Source organism: Chiroxiphia lanceolata, chromosome 14 (genome assembly GCF_009829145.1).
Source record: "Chiroxiphia lanceolata isolate bChiLan1 chromosome 14, bChiLan1.pri, whole genome shotgun sequence".
NCBI lineage: Eukaryota > Metazoa > Chordata > Aves > Passeriformes > Pipridae > Chiroxiphia > Chiroxiphia lanceolata.
This window is the reverse complement of record NC_045650.1, coordinates 8,437,092-8,459,323: the sequence shown is the minus strand read 5'-3', so window position 1 is coordinate 8,459,323 and position 22,232 is coordinate 8,437,092. Positions and strand designations below refer to the sequence as shown.

The 22,232-nt window shown below is 40.6% G+C and overlaps 1 protein-coding gene across 9 annotated transcripts in view; it reads right to left on the bottom strand.

The window, feature by feature from the left end:
• Positions 1–22,232, bottom strand: part of FGF13 (fibroblast growth factor 13) — a 314,139-nt gene that overhangs the window by 97,994 nt on the left and 193,913 nt on the right. For 6 of the 9 annotated variants that reach the window (XM_032701955.1, XM_032701956.1, XM_032701951.1 and 3 more), the window contains exon 2: positions 16,190–16,357. The exons of 2 other annotated variants lie outside the window; for them this stretch is intronic. In XM_032701955.1, coding sequence (XP_032557846.1) covers positions 16,190–16,355 — 166 coding nt within the window. In that variant the 5' untranslated portion in view covers positions 16,356–16,357. Of the gene's footprint in view, positions 1–16,189; positions 16,358–16,492; positions 16,514–22,232 lie in introns of those variants that run through there. One more of the 9 variants, XM_032701957.1, reaches the window with a different exon arrangement.

The following is a 22,232-nucleotide window of genomic DNA, read 5'->3' as shown; positions in this document are numbered from 1 at the left end:
TGACATTTTCCTTCATTCACTATGAGAAAGAAGAACATGTCCCACTATTCAGCATTAATAGACTTAATATAGAGGCTACAGAAAAAAAATCTTAAGACTGTCTTACGCCATTTCATATATTTGTTATTATTAAGGAAGCACAGAGCCCCAAACCACCTGATTTTTATTTGTCCTTAGTGCAGAGGGGACTAAAAGGTGATGTAACATTCTTAAAAGAATAACTTAAGGTCACAGCAAGGCTCCTTCTAACTATCAAAATGTATGAATGACCTAACACAAGTAAGAACCAAGTGTATTACTTTAATGAAATCACTTCCTGAAGGGAACATACACTGTCCTGGGACAACAGCAATTAATGTTGCAGGGTAGCTCACCCAGTCAATAAACTGCAAATCTTTTAAAGCTGAAACTATGCCAGTGAGAGTCAGCAAGCACAAGCATCTTCTCTGTGAGGAGAATGTTTTCTACTGTTTCCTCCTGCTCATTAATCTTTTAACTTCTACTCCACAAACCCAACAATGAAGAAGGAAATAAGACCACTGCAAAACGCAGGAATTCCACTGATTTTTGGATTTTTCTACACACTTTAATTTCCTAGCAATGACTTTGGTTATAGTTTGTACTGTGTTTTTCATCAATGCCCTTCTCTCTGCCAAACACTGTCACAGTGAACAAACTCTGCAGAGGTATGAGCAGAAGAGACTTTACAGAATATCCTTCCCTGAATTTGTTTATATGCCATACAACTTGGGCTTCCTGACTGGATAGGCACATGGAAACATCAAATTTGGCTATCCTTTACCTGTGACATGATCCTTTGTTAGCAGTGAAAGAGACCAAGAGGTTCCACTGGTTTTCATGATTTCAGTCTTCAGGTGGAAGAACTACTTTAGAGAACTTGTGAATTTTTGTCAAGGAAAAGTACGTTTTAGTCCAAAGTAAGATATATCTTTGGGTTGAGGGCAATAAAAAGAGTAGAATTCTGCATCAATTATTAACATAATAAATAACTTTTAAAAATAACACAGATGGAGTCCTCCTACACAGAAGCAGCATGAAAAACAGACTGATCAATTCAGCCTACATTGAATGTTATACTTGTATTACACTTCACTTCCTTGCCTTGCAACCAGACCAACAAGTGAAATGGCATCACAGGGTTACCCTGAGAGGACACGACAAGGGATTGAGCTGTGTGAACTGTTAGCTCATTTGTTGTGATGGACAAATTCACAGATTCAAATCCCTGAGTATCTAAAGTTTTACCACACGCAAAGCTCTGATCCATGCCCAAAATACACTTTTCTCTAACTTTCTAAGAATTTTTTCCGTCATGTTGGAAAAACTCTCATTTCTTCTCCTAGTTGCAGCATTCTTGTTGAAGAAGACAGATGCCCTGTAAGATATGTTGATATATTTGTCTTTAGAGAAATCTTTATGAGAGAGGGGAAGGTTTAGAACAATTTTGCAAGGAGATTGGGATAATTTCACAACTTGGCCTACAATCTTATTATTACAGAAAATGGACAAGACAGCTTATAGTGAGGAACCTCAATATATCATGAAAGAATTCCACATGGGAAGACCCCAGTAAACACTCCTGCAACTGCTCAGAAGACTTTCACATGGTTACAGAGGAAACACTGACCTGCTCCCACAGGTTCTTAAGCATTAAACAGGGGTGGTAGTGTAGCCAGCCACCCTCTTAGCTACATGTCCCCTAGACTAGGAACTTCCTTAGAGGACAGAAGCCCAGGAAGCACAATTAATAAAAGTGATTGAGAGACTGTGCACATCCCAAAGTCATCTCAAAGCCAGACACCATTTAAGAACAGATTTTAAAGACAGGCTAACAAGTTCCTAACTATTTTTGGATCTCCCAGTATCAAAGCTGGAAAGCAGAGTAGTGAATCCATAAAACTGTACAACTAAAAAAAAGAAGAAAAAAAAACACTTTGAGAAAAAAGGTTGAAAGTATTTTCTTGACTTAGACTTCAAATGGCAGAAATCAGTTTATGAAATGCAAAGCTGATAAGGAAATGTGGCCCCTGTAATTACATGGTACATTTGCACAGTCACACCCTGTTTTTGGTGAACCACATTTCTTCTTTTACAAAAAAAAAAATATTTTTGAAAGCAATTCCCTCCTGAGTCTTCAGAGTTCATGTTGCAGATACTATTAAAAGCTGCAGAAGACATATTCCAGATAAGATCTCAGTTTTGCACGTATTGATTCCTTCTACACCCCTCTCACTTGTTTTGGAATGGGCTGCTGGGAAGAAGTGCTATTAGAAGTAGCTGAAGCAGGCAAAGTCATTATTACTTGTTCTTTTACAGGACCTTCATTGCAGCTAAACTTAATGGAGTGGCAGAGGATTCCTAGAACATTTGGCAGCACTACATATAAAATCAACCTTGAGCATTTAGTCTCCCAAGAAGTTAGAAAACAGTATTAGGAGCCAGTTCTCAGCCAACACTCGCTCCACTTCTGCAATTCCTCTGATTCACAGCTTCAAGAGCCACTGACTTCAAATGGGGCAATGCTGCCTGGGACAAGTTATATTATGCAAAAAGTAACAAGTCTTGTTATTACAATGATGGAGAAATTAGATGTCAACACTCACAAACTCTAACATTGTTGCCACTAGATTTTTAAAGACCATAACAAAGCCCTAAACTGTTTGTGAATTTGCTCTGCAAATCAACTGCAAGAAGCAATCTGTTTTGATCCTTCCCAAGAGTCCCATCCTAAATCAAAGTAGTACAACTGAACCTTTAACTAAAGTTTCCTTTCTAGCAAACCTATGGCCCTAGAAGTCTCTTGAGAAATCTGACGTGTGAGTTTGGGTTTGCATGTTTTTCCATATAAACTTTGATTTATATATTATTAAAAAAACATTCCTAAATATTTGTGTCCTTAAAAGTGTTTATCAACTCCAGGGGAGTGAAAGGTGACGAGCGTTTTACTGAGCTCTCCTCCCCAAAGCTCTTCCTGCCTCTCAGCCAGAATGTTTTCTCTAGAAATAAAGCGAGATGGACTTTTTAGATCAACAAAAGACTGAGCTCAGACATCGAGTTGGAGGGAAACAGAATAACTTGTGAAACCCAGGTTATACAGCCAGATTGCTAGAAATAAAACAGTGAATGAAGGTAGAGAGTTTGGCACCTGAATAAGAAACAGCTCCTGTAAGAGAGGAGAGCTAAATATAGAACTCCTCTGCAACACCAACTGAAGTCACTGGTGCCTTTCAAAGGTATGTGATGAAATCTTTGGGGATGTATTACAGAACTCAGATGGTAAATTGGCCTGAAGCCAAACACCTCTCTTGCTGCATACATCTCAGGATGAGTGGATTCCAATTTTACCCATAAATAAAAGTCTGGCCAAGGACTTAAAAAGAAAAATGTCGGCAAGCATCCATCTCAACATCATTCTGCTGGAAACAAGCTGACTTTAAAAGCTGGCAATAAAACTACTAAAAAAAACCTAACTCCAAACCACACTGCTAAAAAAAAAACCTGGCAGGAGTGTTGGGGTGGTTTTTTTGTTGTTTTTTCTTTTTTTTTACAATGTCCTTTTGAGACATTAGTTTATAAAAGGCACCTTTTCAATTCTGTTGAGGCAGTACAAATTCTGCTATAGGGGAGATTATATTGAGAACAAGTTGTCATAGTGCTACCTTGTGATTTTCCTCAGTCTCCTGGATGAACAATTACACCCATTTTATCATTTGCATGTGAAAATTAAAGAATCTGCCATAAATACACCTGATCAGAAATAAATTGGCAGCATTCTGCAGGTGTCAACATATTCATTAAATATACATAAGGATATGAACAACTACTTGTGTGATTGGAATCCACTCTTTGGGTTATTAAATAATTTCATGCATGTAACAGTATGTACAGAGCTGTGAACATGGAGCTGGAGAAGCAGCTGCTGTGCTTTGTAAGCAGCTGGCTGGTCAGTTCATGGGGTCTGATTTTCATAGACAGAACCACCCACAGAGAACAGACTATGCTTCTCTGGCAATGTTGGCATAATAAAGGTGATGCTACTCAAAACAAAGTTGTAGCTGACTAATCGGCTTTTCTTTGGAGATCTCTTGTCCTCTCTAGGTAACTTCCAGTTTCAGGTTTCCACCCAGAAGGGGCTTCCAACTCCTCTCTAATGGATTAGCCTTCTAATTGTCAGAGCTCAGGGATCCCTCTCTATTTCAATTTTGAATCTTATCTAGAGTCAACGAGTTCATCCAAAAGCACTCTGCTCACCTGTCCATACCAACACCTTCTTTACCACTCTCCTTGCAGACTTTTCTGCTGCATCATCAGACTCACCTTCTCCCATTTCAACATTTCCTTCTCGGTACCACAATGCTTTATTTACACTCAGAACAGGCATCCTGAGCAAAGCACATGCCTGAGTGTGCCAAAGAACAAGCACCCAGGAGAAAGCTCCACAAAGAAATTGCCATCCTTTAAAACAACCTACTAGGTTTTGGTTAGAAGGTCATCACTATTAAAGAGGAGTCCACGTTAATTCAGGAACCTTCTGGTAACCTGCTTAGTCTTCCTCAAGGCCTTGAAGGCATCTGGCTCAGCAACCTCACAGGCAAGTGATTTTAAGTAACTTTGTTGTATCTTACTAAGAGGGAAACTATCAAGGGGCAAAGGAATTTCTGAAGCAGAGTATCTGAATTTTAGAGAATATCTAACTTCTGCTTGAGTAGCAATTGCGTATCACAAAGAATATGTTCTTCAGCACCAGCAGGAAAGCTTGTTTTGACTCAGAGCTTCCTTCAACTTAGAAATAACTGGCACTGCATTTTTTAATATATCCACAACCATATCACGCTGACTGTACATTTCACTGCACATATTACTAAACACATTACAGTGAATTCTTTTCAGTTAAACCAGTAATTTCCTAAACATGCTCCTTTGTTATTAGTACAAAGACCAGCAAAATTTCTCATCACTTCTACATTTATCTAATTTAACATCCAAGAGATTAAAGAAACCACTTACTTGCATTTGGCAGCTCAAGTCCCATTCAAATTTTTGCTTACTACTGGTTTTACAGTGTATTTAATCTAAATTTATCATAAGAGGGCCAGTCATATGAACTCTCCTGGATTAATGCTGATAGCTCATCATGTGTGAAGCTTAAACATTTTCTCCTAACAATATTTGAGAGACACTGGCAATATTTGATGTCAGCTTTGCCACTTGTCTGAAACAAAGAGAATGATTATACTTACCAGAGATAAGAGCACCTAAAAAGCAAAATTTGGTCTTCAACTACTGGCTCAACCTAACTGGAGTTGTAGAGGAAGAGAAAGAGGAGCAGGTACCAATTAAGCAAAGGTGCACAATTGAAATAAACTCTAAATTTTTAACAATTCTTACAATTAAGTGTTAATTTGGCATCATTTGTTGCAGAAAGTAAAAATCCTAGGACTGTTGTGAGGAAAGGCACATTTAGGGAACAGAATGACAGTCACCAAAAGTGTGATTTATGCTGTTAATGGCTTTTTCAAAAGATGGAAAACTCAGCATTTCATTCACTGCAGTCTCAGATTCTTCTCCTGCTGATGGTCCTCATGGCTGATTCTTTCTCTGCAGCCCCATCCACCTTCACAACATTGACGACAAAGTCACTAAAGCCTCCAAACCAGTGATGTCCACGAGGGCAGGCAGAAGATATGAGTGCAAATACCCCTATTCCTGAAGTCACCAGCCCACAGTTTACTGGCACTGGAGCCCTCCACGCCCTGAGAAGTCTAAAGACAGTTTATGATGCATCTTCAATGGAGGCTTAAAGTACCAGCCAGCTGTACAGAGCAAGTTCTGTTCATTTGGGGGTATAGACATTTTTTCAGTCCCTGTAGTAAATCTTTCAGTTCCATCCTCTGAGGATGTTAGGCTCTAAGACTAGCTAAGCCTCTAAGCTTCCCAGAAAGGTTGCAAGAAATACAGCTGAGGAATGAAATGCACCTCTTCCACAAGAGTCAAGGACAAAAAAACCTGAGATGGGTGTATTGTAACAAGAAGGAAAACCAAGCATAAGGAGAAAGGTTAAGCTGTTATTTAGAAAATACTGGTTAAGAAACCCATACCTCCATCAAAGCAATTAAGAGAAAGCAGTGTTGGGCCACTCCATTTGTCTTCTGTGTAGGGTTCTGGCAAAACAATATGGGGAGTTGGAAGGGACCCATCAGGATCATGGAGTTCAACTCCTGGCCCTGTGCAGGACACCCCAAGAATCACACCAAGAAACAAGAGGCTGAGACATGTATGCAACATTGCACTCAGTCAGCACTCTACACCTTTGCTCTTCTCATTTCTCTATGACAAGGGTCAGAAAAAACAAATTAAAATCTGACTTAATGATGCTGGTAAAAATTTGAAGAGTAGCCACTAGGTTTTTATTCTGTTGTAAGAGCTAAATGTGACCAGATAGAACTAACACAGCTGCATCAATAACCTTTCTAGAAGGGACGGTTGTGTAATGTGGAAATGTCAAGCGTGAAAGACAGCTGGTAACTAAAGACTTCTTGCGCATTAAGTTGTATATATTCTTCATTTTTTCCTTGCTAAATCAACATGCAAGAATTATTTAGCATGTCTGAAAAACATGGCAGACAGCTTCACATCAGAAGTATCCAAGATGCCTGGAAAAGATTTTCTTTTGTTCCCTCATTTTCTTTTGTTCCCTCATTTTCTTTACAGCACGAGTTCAGCATTGTGCCCCTGAAGAGGATGTGCAGCCATGTGCTGGATATACAGCAGGTCAGAACCTTTGCAGGTTTATGCACCTTGAAATCTCTAGGGTTTAACCTAACTCTTTCTAATCTGTCTTTTGGAAAAAAAATAAAAATGTGTCTGTCTCACTGTTTTCAAACACATGGTAGAAAGCATCAAACATGCACACTGGGGTCAATACCCAGAAAACCCTGTTAATTCTTCCAGAACACCATTGCTTGATAATACACCTTTCTGTCCTGGAGGACAAGGGCTGGCTTAAAAGATGTCCAAACATTTTCCACTGTCCTACAACATCAGGAGGTTTTTTTAAGCATATAAGCAAAATCAAAGAACTTGTACACAGCAGGAATATTCTGTATATAGATACGAGTGGGCAAAAAACTGAATATGAAACAGTCTGAGCACTGACTTTTCCCCAAACACTCAGATACTACTGAAAAAGCATTCAGTAATTTTACGTAAGTGTTCTAAGAAAACTCTGGCCTTTTGCAATCTTTGGTGCCTACTGAGGTCTGGGTAAAGCTTCTTCAGTTTCTTTAGTTTCACAGGTCAGGACATTTAAAAGAGAACAAAAAAGAGAGACAAATGTACTATCACCAAAAGTTAACTGCTTATGCAATCATAAAAGAACAGTAGCTCACATTACTGCATAGTGTGTTCACCACATATTTGAAGTAAAATGCACTGCTGTGAAAGTTATTCAGCTTTGTTCAGAAAGCATCCCCAGCCCTGACAGAGCAGGATCCAGAACAAGGAGGAGCATCAGAGAAAAGACAGCGTTGAGGGAGCACATGGAGACCACACTGAGTTGGAAGTAGGACTGAATTCCTCTCCCTTTCCAGACAATCTGAGATACAAGGAGTCTGCTGGGTGAACCTTTCTGTTTGTTGTGGCTTTGCTTTTGTGCACTCAGAGGTAGCAGCTGCTGAAGGCCAAGACTGCTGATGGGATGAAGAGCAGAAACCCCTGAGCCCTGAGTTACATACGGGCTGAGCTAACCCTGGCACTGGAAACCACAGGCAATTTTCTATCTAAGCTCATTATCCCTGAGATGATCAACACCCCTGAGTGGTGCTGCACTGGGCTGCCCAGGTGTGGGGCAGGGGATCTCTGCCATGTGCTCCCTGCACCATGGAGACTTGTCTAAGTGCTTTTCTAAGGGATTACCTTGGGAAAGGAAACAACTCTTCAGTGATAGCTAAAAAGTTTAACTCCTCCTTGTTTACAGAGCTGTCCTAACCTAGAACAGCATGAAAGATTTGGCATGATCTCAACCCAAAGGCACTTGGTATTTAAATATTACAGACATTACCACTGATAAAGAGTTGTGCAATAATTATGATAGACCATGTAGCTGAATACAGTACAAAGAAAAACCTCCATTATTAATAAAGAACCACATCTTATTTAAAATGAGGACAGATTGAAGAATGAAGTCTCATGCTTTCTCAGGAGAGTCATGGGATGAAAAAGTGGCAAGACAAAGGCCTTCCTCCATACAAGGAACACTCTTTGAAGCTCTCAGAGCATCCTTTAAAGACAAGATGAGAAAAGAATATCAGGGTGACTCATTTGGTCTAAATGTCCTACTTCAGCTATGCTAAGTGTCAGATACTGTCTCAACTTATTTTGAGATTAGAGCAAAATAGCAGAAGGCACTCGAAGAGTACACAGGTAAGGTAAGGGATAAAATTTCTTTTTAGGTTACCATGACCTGCTCAGTGGTAAGGCAAGCTCCAGTTTGAGATTTAAAAATCATTATCTTGCAATAAAAGTTCTAAAACTGTTCCTAATGCCACTACTTACTTAAATTTCTCTGATGCTACAGAGTGCAAATTTGGCTAACAGTTACATAGCTCACAATTACAGCTGCACCTTTGAATTTTACCACCAGGAAAACAAACCACTTAACTTCCAATCTGTTGCTTATGGCCAGGTGAGGTGGTAGATAAAAATACTGTGAGGACTCTTTAGTGCCTCCCCTGGTGTCTCTATTACCTACAGACCTGGGACCAGCTATTTGATGACACTGTGAGGACAGACACACAGAAAGGCGGGTCTGCATATATTGGAAAATATGATCTAATTATCAGCTCCTCTTAAGACAGCTGGGTAAGAAGTGACTGCAAGGTGAGCATCTCTCCATCAGTGCCAGGCACCTGCTGAATTCCCCCTCTGTGAGGTGCTGGCCTGGGCAGTAACAGCCTGGAAAGAACAGTGACACTGTTAAGTTTTAAATCCTTCTGTCAGAGAGAGGGTGCCTGGCCTAGCTTTATTATTGATATTTTATGATCATGTCCTCCAGCCACATTATTCTAAGATCTTGGTCTGACAGACAGACTAAGGTGTGCACACTATTTCCTGGATGGAGATGGGTGTGCATACACAGTGAGAAGGATCTTCCAGCTGTAAACCTTATTTCAGGTCACATTCAGCTGACAGCAAGCACCACAGATGTTTGAAAAAGTCCATGTAAGTAGGAATAAACTGGCAGGTGTATTAGTTAAAAACCATTAGCAAAACAACACAATAGGATGCAGGAAACACGGTTGTGTGTAATACCCTGACCTCTAAGCCTCTCAGGAGGTAAGTAAAACCCTATGGAAAGCTCTTGCACTGTGTCCTGTGAGGTGGCAGGTACATGTGAGTTCAGGAGCAAAAGAGGTTTGCAAGCCTTTGGAAATGTTACATCAGTGACTTTCCTTCAAAGCCTCAAGTTCCTTCCTCAATATATACTCTGTAATCATTGAAGTACCCAGGGACAGAAATGTTACAGCAAGAATTGGAGTCTTCCTGCTCACGACCTTAAAAAGATGTCCAGCCACCTCAAAAAGAGATGGTTTTTATATGGCAGCACATAGCGGGATGTGCAAGCACCAAGCAGAGGGACAGGTACACAGTGAAAAGGAAATAAGGTGCAGAAAGTAAAAGTAGTAGGGGGTAATAGTTTGGGAAAAAGCTGAGATAGGAGCCTAATAACCTGTCACCACTCATGCACTGCCTGCCAACACTGGGGGCTCCTGTCCTCCTGCCCCCAGTCCCTCACCATGTCACGCTCCTGCCACAGCTGGCACTGGGCTCGCCCAGGGCTGAGCCTCTCCTTAACTCACATGGTGAGAAAAGAGGGTGTTTGGTGGTGGATCTTGCCAAACTACAAGTCAACACACAAGCACGTGGTGGGAGGGGAGAGGAAGGGAGGACTGGAAGCAGCCGGCAGTTCTGCTGGCACAGGCTGCCACTGCTGAAGAGAAAGACAAAAAACTCAGGTTGTATCTCTAAGTCCATGGAACAGTATTGAATTCCCACTCTGCTGTATTTCTGCATGGCTAGAAGTGTCACCTCCCAGAACCTTCCAGAGGGAATACAAGTCCCTTGTGCTCAGCTGGTTCAGTAGGGAATTGTTATTGTTACTCTTTCTGATGAGATGTCCAAATAGTTTTGAGAATCAAGTCATTCACTTCCCTCTTTATAATGGGAAACATTAAATTTCCCTACTGCTTGGGACCTAAGCAGTCCTGCTGCTGACGACTGTGATGACTTGCATGTTCAATCATGAATCATTTTGGCAGTAAGGACCATATTAACTCCTTATTAAGGGAGTAAGGAAAGAAGAAATCAAACTAAACTCTGTGATGGGGTTCTGATCTCATTTGCAGACAAGCAAATATTGAGTAAATCTTGGATTTTGGTGGAATTACTCTGGATTTGCACTGTCTGAGCCTGAACCCGAGCCAGGCCCAGACTGTGTTCAGGTAAGCTCATTAAATACATCCCAACCCCTTTGACTCTGCTGGGAGCACTCACATGTTTAAAGTTAATCGCGTGCTTAAAGGCTTTGGAGGATCAGGGCAAGAGGGCTCAGCCACTTACAGGACTGAGCTATTCTGCTTTATGTGCTGAGCATCTGAAGAAAATAAGAGTGTAATTGCCACCACTGCCTCCCAATGCCCTGAAACTGAAGGTTAGCAGTTAATCACTCAAGTCAAAGATGGTTTCTCTTAGGGGGAAAAGGCCATTATACTAGTGGTAGCTTCAGACCTTTGACTTTAGGTCTCTGTTGCTCTCTTTAGATCATCCTTCACTACAGATATGGTGCCATATCTGCAGCAACTCCATGTGTATCCAGACAGACAGGATATAGAGCTTTTTTTCATCTAGTATTGGAGAAGCCTTGGGCATTGCTCATTGCTGCTGCTTGGACTTGGGAGCAAGGAAAGGTGAAAGCTTCACATTCCCCACAGGAGGACCTGAGAGGTGCAAGAAAATGCAGAGTCAAGAACAAGGTTTTGCCGAGGCAAAGGGCAATAAGGAAAGCACTGATGCTTGCTATATCATCATTAGGCTGCAGGCCCAACATCAGGCATTAGCAGACTGCCTGCCTTCCCTGGGATGAGCTGCTCCAGGCCAGACAGCTTAGCTGCAGCAGGAAAGGGTTAAATACTCCTGCTGGCAAGAGCAAATGGGATACCAAGTCTTCACTTTTCACCTCTGCTGAAATCAGAAGACATGATGAAAAACATGGAAGCTTATGAAATGCTTCTAAAGAGGATCATGTAACCGAGTAGGAGCCCCTACTAGTGCACCAGTGAGTTCCCCTCAGATGGCTGCTGGTCCAGGTTAAATCTGAGGCTGAAGACACCACAGTGCAGATGCTGAACCTCCTCACTGGTGTCTCACTGCCAAATGTGCCCAATCTGAATGTCTCAGACACAACCAGAGAGGTGGCTGTGCCTCTTTCACGTGGCTCATCTCTATTATTCTGCACTGGAACACAAAGTCATTTTTAGTTCTGAACAATATGTAAAGTTTAAAAACCTCTCACAATTCTCCATGATTTCAAATACAGGTTCTCCTCCTCCTCCTTCTTCTTTCTTTTTTCTCCTCTAAAATGCAGAAGTGCACATGCATTAACATAATTAAATGAGCGAGCAGGGCTAATAGGACTGATTTGGTCTAGAAGAAAAGGATATAATTAGAGTGCCAAGTAACAGTACTATCTGTGGTGACACGACTCTTGGAGCACCAAAGGGACATTCAGTAGGACAACATAAAGGCTACAAATTTCTACTGGTGACAAAACTGCCTGTGCACATGGAGTAGGTGGAAGAAGCAGCCCCCCACATAATGTGCTCAAACATCCTGCCTTTTCCTTGCCCCCAGGACTGGCTCTGCCACTAATCTCATTGCTAGAGATGAAGATAACAAGCCATCGTCAAGGGCAACCACAAAGCTGCTTGTTTCATATTAGCATCCTTAACATTTTCTATCTAATCAGATTTCCTGTTGGTTGAGGAAAGCTGCCTTTCCTCATTACCAGCTGCTACCCCAGATTTCCCTCTCCCCATCCCCAATACGTGTTTTGCCATGCTTTTCTGCTTTTCTGTGTAAAAAGGTTATGTATGCCTGGAGGGAGACTAAATGTTACCAAAAAAAAAAAAGAAAAAAAGAAAAAAAGAAAAAGGCAAAAAAAATCCCACATGAAAACAGAACTATGGGCAAGTGGCCAAGACTCTTGATTGTGTGACTGTGACTAACCAATGGGTGTTTTTAAAAAACATTTCTCATTTTATTTCCTCCCCTGGATGTAATAATACAACTCAAATTAGTTTTCCAGGAGCTGACTTCTTTTTATGTAACCATGTTTTATACAGATAGCAGCAGCTTATGTTTAAACTATTTAAGAGAACAAATAGCTGCAAAATGTACTTCAGATGGCCCTTCTACTGCTAGCAGTGTATTCCTGGCTGGAGGGAAGCTATAAAAACACCCTGTATTTTGCTGCTGCTTGGATGTAATTGTAAACAATGCCCAATGCCCACAGGACTCAGCATCTAGGTAAGGATGTCAGCTCTGCTTGTTTTATTGCATTTGAGAGATCCACGACATTGTAAACTGTAGAATGACTTTGACAAAACAAAGCTGGAATGATGTGGAATAAAGCAGCAGTTTAGCTTTTAACTCAAGTTTCCCACAGCATTAGAAAAGGCAGCATCCCATCTGAACTGCAATCCAGACTGACAGACATCACCCTGCTGGCAATGGGCTCAAATAGAAATTTCCACATTTTGGGAAGATAATATTGTTGTGATTTCCTGTTGTTCTCCTTCTGTTCACTTCTACCACTTGCTACAGTTACTGGACCAAGGACCTTCTATGTGTCCTCCGGGTTGATATCAAATGTACTGACCCTGGATCAACTCTCCTAAGGTGTATTTGAGGCATATAGGTGCTGTGAATAACGATGATACTGCAAGCAGGCAGGTAGGTGTCAGGAAAAGAACAAGAAACCAGGGCAGGTCAGTTTAGGAAACACGGATCTAATTTTCTCATTTCCGATTTTGCTTTTAGAAATCAACCTAAGCTATGAGAAATGAAACAGGCTGAAGATATGAGAAGGGATGGGCCACTAAGCTCAGTCACCACCGTGAGGTGGCATTTAAGTCTTTCAGCAAATATCAGAACATTCCCCAAAGACCCCTACAAAAAGCCTGGAAAATCTTTTACCTGGTATCATCTTAACATGCCTAGGGGGTTCACATCCTGAAGTGATAAATGTGGCTCTCCAAGCATTAACCCTGTATTAAAGAGGTTAAAAGATGCAGAGAAGAAATCCATCATCTAAACAAAAGAGTTAGGCAAGGAGTTGCAAAAGTTCAAAACATGCAGGCTTAACTACGTGGTCCCATGTCATTACTCAGCAGATAAAAAGGTACATTTTTATACTCTCTGCAGAGTCTTTCAAGTCTGCAATTTTCCATAAAACTTCCATTGTGACATTTTACTTGGAGAACTTTCCTAATAGCTTCTTAGTTGTCATACTTTCCAATACCTTGAAAAATGTGTAAATTATGCCACAGTAACAAGTTCAAACATTTCATTCATCCTACCAGCACAATTGAGCCTACTAACTGCTGGGTTCACACTGGAAGGTATTCTGCTAGGATTTGTTTCAACCACTCCAGAAATTTCAATGGACTGTTGCAGTGTTTGCATGGAAAGCACAGTTCAGACAATTTCACTCTCAAAATTTTTCAGGCTTCATGCCAACAAACCACTGAGGATGACATACATCAGTCCTTTGGTGGGTCTAACACCACTGCCAGGCAATTCACAGGTGTTGAAGAAAAGGACTAATGCAGCCCAGGCAATTTGAGCTACAAGAGAGGATAAAAGGATTCCTAAACATATATTTTTCTTCTCATGCCAGGAGCAATATCTTTCACAGAAACACATACAGAAATCACACAACAACAAAAATTGATACTCCTATGAATTCCCATCAACTCAGATAGTTGCAGGACAAGCAAATACAGCCATGTCTTCTTGTGTGCAATGCAAAATTCCTAGAGGAGAGGAGGAGGGACAGAAGAGGGAAGAGAAATTCATCCTTGTACACTACAATAAAAGATGACAGGCTTCCCTCTTAGAACTAAACATTTTCACTGAGAACGAATAACAATACCATATGCCATGCAGGAAGGAGTAACACAGCTGTCGTTGGAGACAGACAGCGTGTAGATTTATGGAGAATCTAAGAAGAGCAACTGTTGGCTTCCAGGCGGCAATACGGCAGAACTGGTGCTCCCCAGGTCTTCACTCAGAGCCTGCACCGTGTAAGATTTTCCTGGCAGATCCTGAATTCCTCAACACTGAACCAAACCACGCCTCCAGGAGACTCATGCTCTGGAGAGAAAAAAGGCCCAGCATACCTCTGCTTTCCTTGTTCCTCTTGAACAGGCCATTAGTGCGTAAATTGTTGATTTATTCACTGAAAATGAGCAGGCTCAGCTAAGAGCTAGTCCTCAGCAGGAATCCAGCTCCCAGGATAAGTTCCACTGAAATAACCATCAGCTTCTGCTGGAGTGACACATTAGCACATGGCAAAAAATGAAATACAGCATGTGAGTCAAAGATGCCAAGTTTAGGGCCCTTCTTCTTACAGATCACATGGAATCTTTCATTTCACCAAATATCAGTTGCTGAGCACCTATAGTAGCTCAGCTGTCATCATCTTCCTAGAGGAGCTTGACATGAACAGTTCTGGGCTCATAATTTACTCACGAACAACACAAACCCTGACAGATGATAGGAAATTCATGACATCTGCTAATCCAGAAGCGTCCTATAGGATTCGCCTTTCCTTCATGTTTATTGAGTTACAAAATCACAACCCCTATCAAATCAGCCCTAGAACTGAGACAACAATGAGACTTTTTCAAACCCCAATTTTAATATTCAGTTATATCACCACTGAAACAAAAAACCTCTTCCCACACCTTACACCAGTGTGTGTGTCAGAGTTAGCATTTCTGGTGAGATGAAAAAGAAATACTATTCTAATAAAATAATTTTATTGTAAAAGACTCAAATCTCCCAGACGTGGTTCAAAGAACATTCATGAAAAATCTGCAGTATGTAACAAGAGAAAGCAATTGACTGAACATTTAGAGATAACAGTGACAGCTCAATGACTGATGCCCATCATTACAGAGAGAATAATACAAGTGATTTGCCATAAGAACTCCAACCTGTTCACTCTGCCATTCCTGTAGACTCGACTGTGGCAGAATCCAGCCCTGAATATTTAATCTTAAAACACATCTACCAGCAGTAGCATTATTTGTCTTGGCAGGTACTGAAGCTTATGCAAAAAGTAGAAGGCTTACCACTTGGAATATGAGGCAGTAATGCAAAACACATAAGAGAAAATATAAAAATAATATAATTTAATATAGCTTAATCTTATGTACGCTAGATGAACGAGAGACAGATACCTCATTAGCAATTTCATATTAGTAAATACAGCACGAGAAGAGACCATACCTTTGCTTTATCTGAAAAGGAAAACATTCTACTTATTTTTTTTCTGCTCTGCATGCATTTCATTTCCCAAAATGCAACCAGGCGTGCATTACATACAAACTTCATCCTGCTTCACCCGTGTACAGCTGCCATGAGCATTCTCTAGCGCTATGCAGAAGCCTTATGGAGTGAAAGGTGTTGGGGACAAGCCGAATCTTAGTCTAAGTGCCATATTTTCAGCAGAGTGCAGCTTCAGAAATGTTACTGGAAAGAACCAACTAGGAATTGATGCCGTTTTAAGTAGCAAGCAGCTTTTGGCAGCCAAAAGAAAGGGCAGTGTGTAATGATGAGAGAGCTGAAACAAACAAACTTTATTTAAGAAAAAGCAGCGTCATTTCTCTTCTAGAACGATACCGTACGTGGTTTATACTACAGTGTCCCATGATAGCTGACTCAGACACTAACAGGCAAGCAAAGGGGACATGGAGTGCATCACGCTTCCTGCGTCAGCGGCACCGCACTGACACAGGCTGGAAAACACACAGCACGCTCTCGGGACATACATGGAAAAAAAAATAAAATAGAAACAAACAGAACATGGATCCATAGTGCCACAAACCTTCCGGCTCTGTGTTCTCTTTGAGGTGCACTTGCTTCAGTGGGCAGCAGAAGATTTCGTGACACTTAGCACGAAAAGGGGACTCTTTTTTCTTTAATTCCGCAGATTGGATCGAATCTTGCCGTAACATAATGTACTCCTGTGTGCCAGGGGGAGCGTCATCCATAACTGTGGTCACCACATAACAAAATGAACTCAAGTTAGAGCTTGAGGAAAGCAATCTAGGGAATCAAATCAACTACATAATGTCAGGGTGGGGGAAAGAAAGGAGGGACAGAAAGGTTTATAGGAAGGAAAACAAACCTTAAAGTATCTTGGTCATGGTGGTAGAAGGGCGGGAAGGAACATTTACTTTTATAAACGACACTTCTCATAAACATCAACACTTTATACTGTTTCATGCAGCTTTAATAAATAGAATAACACCCTGCTCCAAAAAGCAACAAAGTTCCCTCCTATGTCTTTGCTTTATTCTCCTTTAGCATCTATATCTATTCTGCATGCAGATTAAGAAAACAAACAAACCAAGCATGCTTTTACGGCCTAGCCATAGGCAATGTCTACATTAACATCAGTGAGTAATCGTTCCACATCTGCAGGTAATGCAGCATCAGTGTATCTATTCCCCAAAGTACAAGAAACATGCCTTTATCAGGACACATAATTACACACAGTTCCTTAGAGCAAGGATGATAATCCAATGACATTTGACTTGATCATCATTTTTAACGGATAGAAGAATAAATGTACAAAGAGAAAGCACATTAATCCTTTTGATGGTTTTCTTGTAAAACAGCAAGTAATTTTTAAAGTTGATCTTATAAATCAATAGTGCCATTAATAACATAAATGATATGCAGTCTAAAATGTTTTCTGAATGGGGTCAGACTATTAAATGGTAAAAAGATAAAATATATAGCGGACAGAAAGCTCCAGCTACCTCAAAGTATTACATTACCAGAAAGAATTGAAACACTTTTCCACTATCTAAAAAATGAAGCCTTAATAACAGAGATAGTGAGATTCCTCAGCTCACAGCTTTAAGGCACAGATCATCTCACAAGAACAAAAATTAGACGCTTTTTCAAAAGACAGTCTCTAACCACCACTAGTTATTTATAGCATGATGCAGAGATATAAAACCACAGCCAAAACCAAGACCTATGGTAAAAAAAAAAAAAAAGCCAAGAATTAGGAAAATAAAAATCCAGTAATAAGGAAAGTAACTATTAATAGGTTCACAGATGCACTAGCATGCATTAGATAAGCTTATTTGGTTCTCAAAGTGTTGGCCATTAATTCTAACAATCTAACTGCTTCCTAAATATCTGCCAAGGTATAACCATTTTAAAAACCTGCCACATTTAAACATGGATCCCCTTGAACAAATATTAGCCTCTTGCATTTTCGTGCACTTGATTTTTTCTCTAGTAAGAGTCATATCGAGATGAAAAACTTGACAGTCTTCCTATTCAGACTGGGCAGTCACCTTCTGTCAAGACCTCATTAATCCACTGGAGAAACTTTGTGCCTTGGCTGTTGTTGCTTCATTAGACTGCATGCAGCACCAGTAATAAACACTAATAATCTATACAAGATGTCATTAAAAGGGATGTATGGGCTAATAGGAAAGCACAACTGGTTCAAAAAAGAGCAGCAGGCCAATGGAGCACAAGGTCTGTGTTGCCATATAATTACATCCTTAACAATACCAGTTTTACTTTGGCTTATGGGAAGGGTATGGATGTGCTCATGAAACGTACTGACAGCCTTGAGACTGAGGGGCAATGGCTGGGAGTAATTACTAAGAGTCAACATCCAAGACCAACAAGCCCTTGATGGGTCACTCCTCCAAAAAGCCACCAGGAGAGAAGGTGACCGCCCAAAAGGTATGGCATAGGGACATGCCAAACAAGAGTTGTTTGGCACTGAGCTGTGATTTATTTGCTTCTTTAAGCTCAGAGCATGCAGCATCTGCAAACCAACTCCACAGACTGATTCCATTCATCAAGTATTTGACAAATAACTGCTTGACATCACTAGGGAGGCCCACCCCTATCTCAGGCAAGTTCACTAAGACAAGTGGATTCCTGTCTTAAAGACTGGTCCTTTACCAGTCACCTACACGCTCATATCACCACGTGTACACAGATTTATTTAAATATGAATATACCACAACGAGATCCACACCTTCTATCAGTGAAGAACATGATGAAATCAACAAAGGCACATTGTGTTACTAGACCCAAGGACAGCAGGTGTAAATGAGTCTTGGTTTGGAGGGCCACCGTAGCACTGACATCTGGAGCAAACCCCAGGAACCACAGCAATAATGCAGCCTTAATGCTGGAATGATGTATGGATAACTTAATTGATGTCAGTGTTCTGAAGGAACAGCTAAAACCTTTTCTTAACATGATGAATGGCCTCAAGTCAGGCTGAGAATTTATTACAAAACGAGGAACACCCCCTGACCCCAGTGCTTCCTTTTCCCTGCTATGATGACAGCCAGACACTCTCGTGGAGCCACTGAAATCACAGCTGCAGGACCTCAATTACAGGTCCCAAGAACCAATCCACAGGCAAATTTCAACTACATAGAATCTAATGAAAAAAACTTTAAACTCTTGAGGATGTCCATTTCTGATGACTAAAAATAATCAGTGCACAACCACGAAAGAATCATTATTAAATAACTGTGAACGAGCATTTCAGAAAAGGGAGAAATATCCTCAGGAATCTGCTATGATTTTGCTAATGGGATAAAACCCACATTTATGAAAGAATCACATACACATCACAGTAGGAGAGAAACCATAAATTTTAGGGAATTAACGGAAATCCAAAGCAGTATTTACATGCTGTGCTATGTGGAGCAGAGGACATTGTTTGTACTCAACTGTTCCCTCCACTGCAGACTCTAATTGCAGGACCTATGATATGCTTACACTGCTCTGTGTAATGCACAAATACACGAGTCAGCTTCAAATCAGCTAATATGGGTAGTAATCACAAGCCAGCACCAAGCTCAAAATGGGAGTGGAAGACCCATGAGAAGCCTGGCAGATGCTCAGCTTTACTCCATCATGTGGATGCTGTCCTCCAGAGCAGTTAGGAGAAACCTTTACTGAGGCACATCTACATTTCCTTGACCACCTTCCTGAAGGCAGATGTGTAACCATCGTGCCAGCCTCCAGTCTTCAACTACGTCTCTGTTGTTATATTTCAGCAGCTAATTATTTTTTTTCTTTTCATCCTAATGTACTCCCAATCCTCATGGGTAGAACACCTCAGTGCTCTACATTCCCATCTTCCCATGAATAAAACAGGGACAAGACTGTCATGGACACAGGTCATCAACATACAGCTAAAGAACTTGTATATTCTCAGATGGAAGATCATAAATAAATACTTCACAGCTTAAAAAAAAAAAAAATCTTTTTCTTCCCCCCCCTCACAATTTCATGGAGACCAAACCCACAGCAAGTGTGTATACACAAGAGGAATTTGTTTAGCAGTAAGTATAAAATAGCTACAGTATCTGTTACGTTTGCTACATCAAAACATTCTCTTTGCTAAATATCATCCTGTAGCATATTCTTTCTTTTAAATAAAATAATAATAATTACATTAATAAAAACTTGCTGTCAACAAGACAGTGGGAAAAAAAATTCCTTCTTCCTATGAGCTTTATTGAGAGAAAGTGATCTTTAGGATGACTGTCAGCACCGGGATGTTTTTTGAGATAAATTCAAACATGTCTACTTTATATAAACACAGCAGCTAAACAATCCGCTGGCTTGTGTCTTTATGTCCAACTGCATTTCAGCCCCATCTAGAATTGCCAGAAACCATAACATCAACCTTGTCCATAGGCCTTGGCTCAGGTTCCAACTGAATAATCTTTGATGTAATTCAAAGTTTAATAAAGCTGTAAAGAAACATCTTTCCCCCTCAGTTTTACATGGACAGGCTTCAGCTCTGTTAACTAAAGGCTGTAGGAACCACAGAGTAAATAAAATCCAGGCAACACAAATCCTCATGTTTCTGTTAACTGCTGTTCTTGTATGTACGACATTATTTAACACAAAAAATATACTTCCATAAATCCATTCCCTCCTTGAATGAACACTGCAGGTTATTACCTGAAAGGTGAGTTTCCTTCCTCCTTCGGTTCCCTAACTTTTTATAGTCTGGTTAGCTTTACATGCTGTGAGCTCCAGGACACTTATACTTGCAATAAATCAGTTTTCCTGGAATTTTGGAAGGACTGAAGTCGTGGTTCTACACTAGAGCTTCAAGTCACAGAGAGCACTAGAGTCCCTCTTAAATCCCGCATCCATGAAGAAAATCCCTTTCCTCTGGCACAAAGGAGCAAGTTGTAAAAAAAACCATTCCCCAAAATTACTCTTTTTGGAAAAATTGGAGTAGCAGCACAAGCCTCCCCACTGCTGCCTGCCTGGCTGTGCTAGGACACAGAACAGCAATGCTCACTGAGCACCTCCTTCATTCCCTGCCTCCTCCATACACAGAAAGGAAAGAAAGGTCATAAGTGAGGTTACCCAGGCCCCTGAGGCTGTTTAGAGTTATGTAGTAAATATTTTTTTTCCTTTTAGGGGAAAACATTGGGCTATCAAGTTGCTTTCATCTCCTTACAGGAACAAAACTGAAAAACCTCTCCAAAATAACATGCTTCAAGAGACTGCCCAGGACAGGGAAGGGTGGGAAAGTGAGGTATTTTTCTGTAATAACATTTTCCCAGTTGAGACAGTTGATGAAAAGCTCTCCAGAACACATGCAATAACAATTCCCTTTGCTTCTTTTCATCACTGCTTTGTTTCTCCCCTAATTTATCCCAGTTCAGGTGTGATCTCTTTGTTAGTCACCTCAACAACATAATAAACTCAGGGCACAAAAATACATACAAGCTAATTAAAAAAATTAATTCTATTCTGGGATTGTAATACACTCAAAACCTCTTAATGACTACACAGTCTATCTGTACCATTAGCTATCCAGCTTTGCCAAAACCTTGATGAAGTATTCTTACCAAACAGCCCTGGCACTTCTGCATCACTCAGAAGTCTTATTTTCAGCTTGCAGCTGTGTGCTCACAACTTAGAAGTCTGGTTGATTCTGACTTGCAGTTTTCACAATGAAGACAGATATCACATGAAGTACAAGCAGCCAAGTCTCTAATTTTTATTCAGAGCAAGCCATTTCTGGAATCCCTCCTTTTGCACCACTCTTTTTTTCCCCCAGTATAACACCAAAATCAGGCACCACACCAGAAACTCACCAGCTCACTCCAAACTAAAAAAAAAAAACACAAACAGCAAAAATCCCTTGTGAAAGACACAACTTTCTTTAGATGATATTTCAAAATTAAAACTTGGCTCAAAATGAACTCTCACTACCCCTGGAGGCTTCTGCTTGATGGGGTCCGTGACAGAGGACAGCCCAGCTCCTTCACTCCTCTCACACGGAAGCACCGCCTGGTCTTTTGTTCTCAAACCAATACTATAAATTTCCTCTACGGCAACTATTTCTCTGTGCTTATTTTTCAACTGATATTAAAAGGACAGTTTTACTGCATAAAAAAATAGGGCATAAATTTTGAGATTGGCAGTAGCTAAGAGCTCAGATACTCGGGGAAGCAAAGTCCTTGCTCAACAGAGGGCTTTTACTACTTGAACTAATGATTTTTCAAACTGCTGATCTAAATTGGATTGCAGTTGGTTATTAGAAGTTGAGGCTTTTGGGATTGAACAGTATATGGTCCAAGAGCTCTCTTCTATGCCTGGTGGGAAAGGCAGGGTAACTTCCTATTTATGGCATAAATGTCACAGGAATATTTAAAATTCACCACTGACGTCCAAATAATACTCCTTATGGTAAAACCAACATCACAACTCCTGCTGGGATTTTTGTGTAAGGCAAAGATTCCCAAACACCTACATAGGCAGCTGCAGCCTGGAGCTCAGCAGTTACCCAGCTCCTGGGAAAGGTTCTCCATCCCACATCAAATACAGGGTTTGTTGGT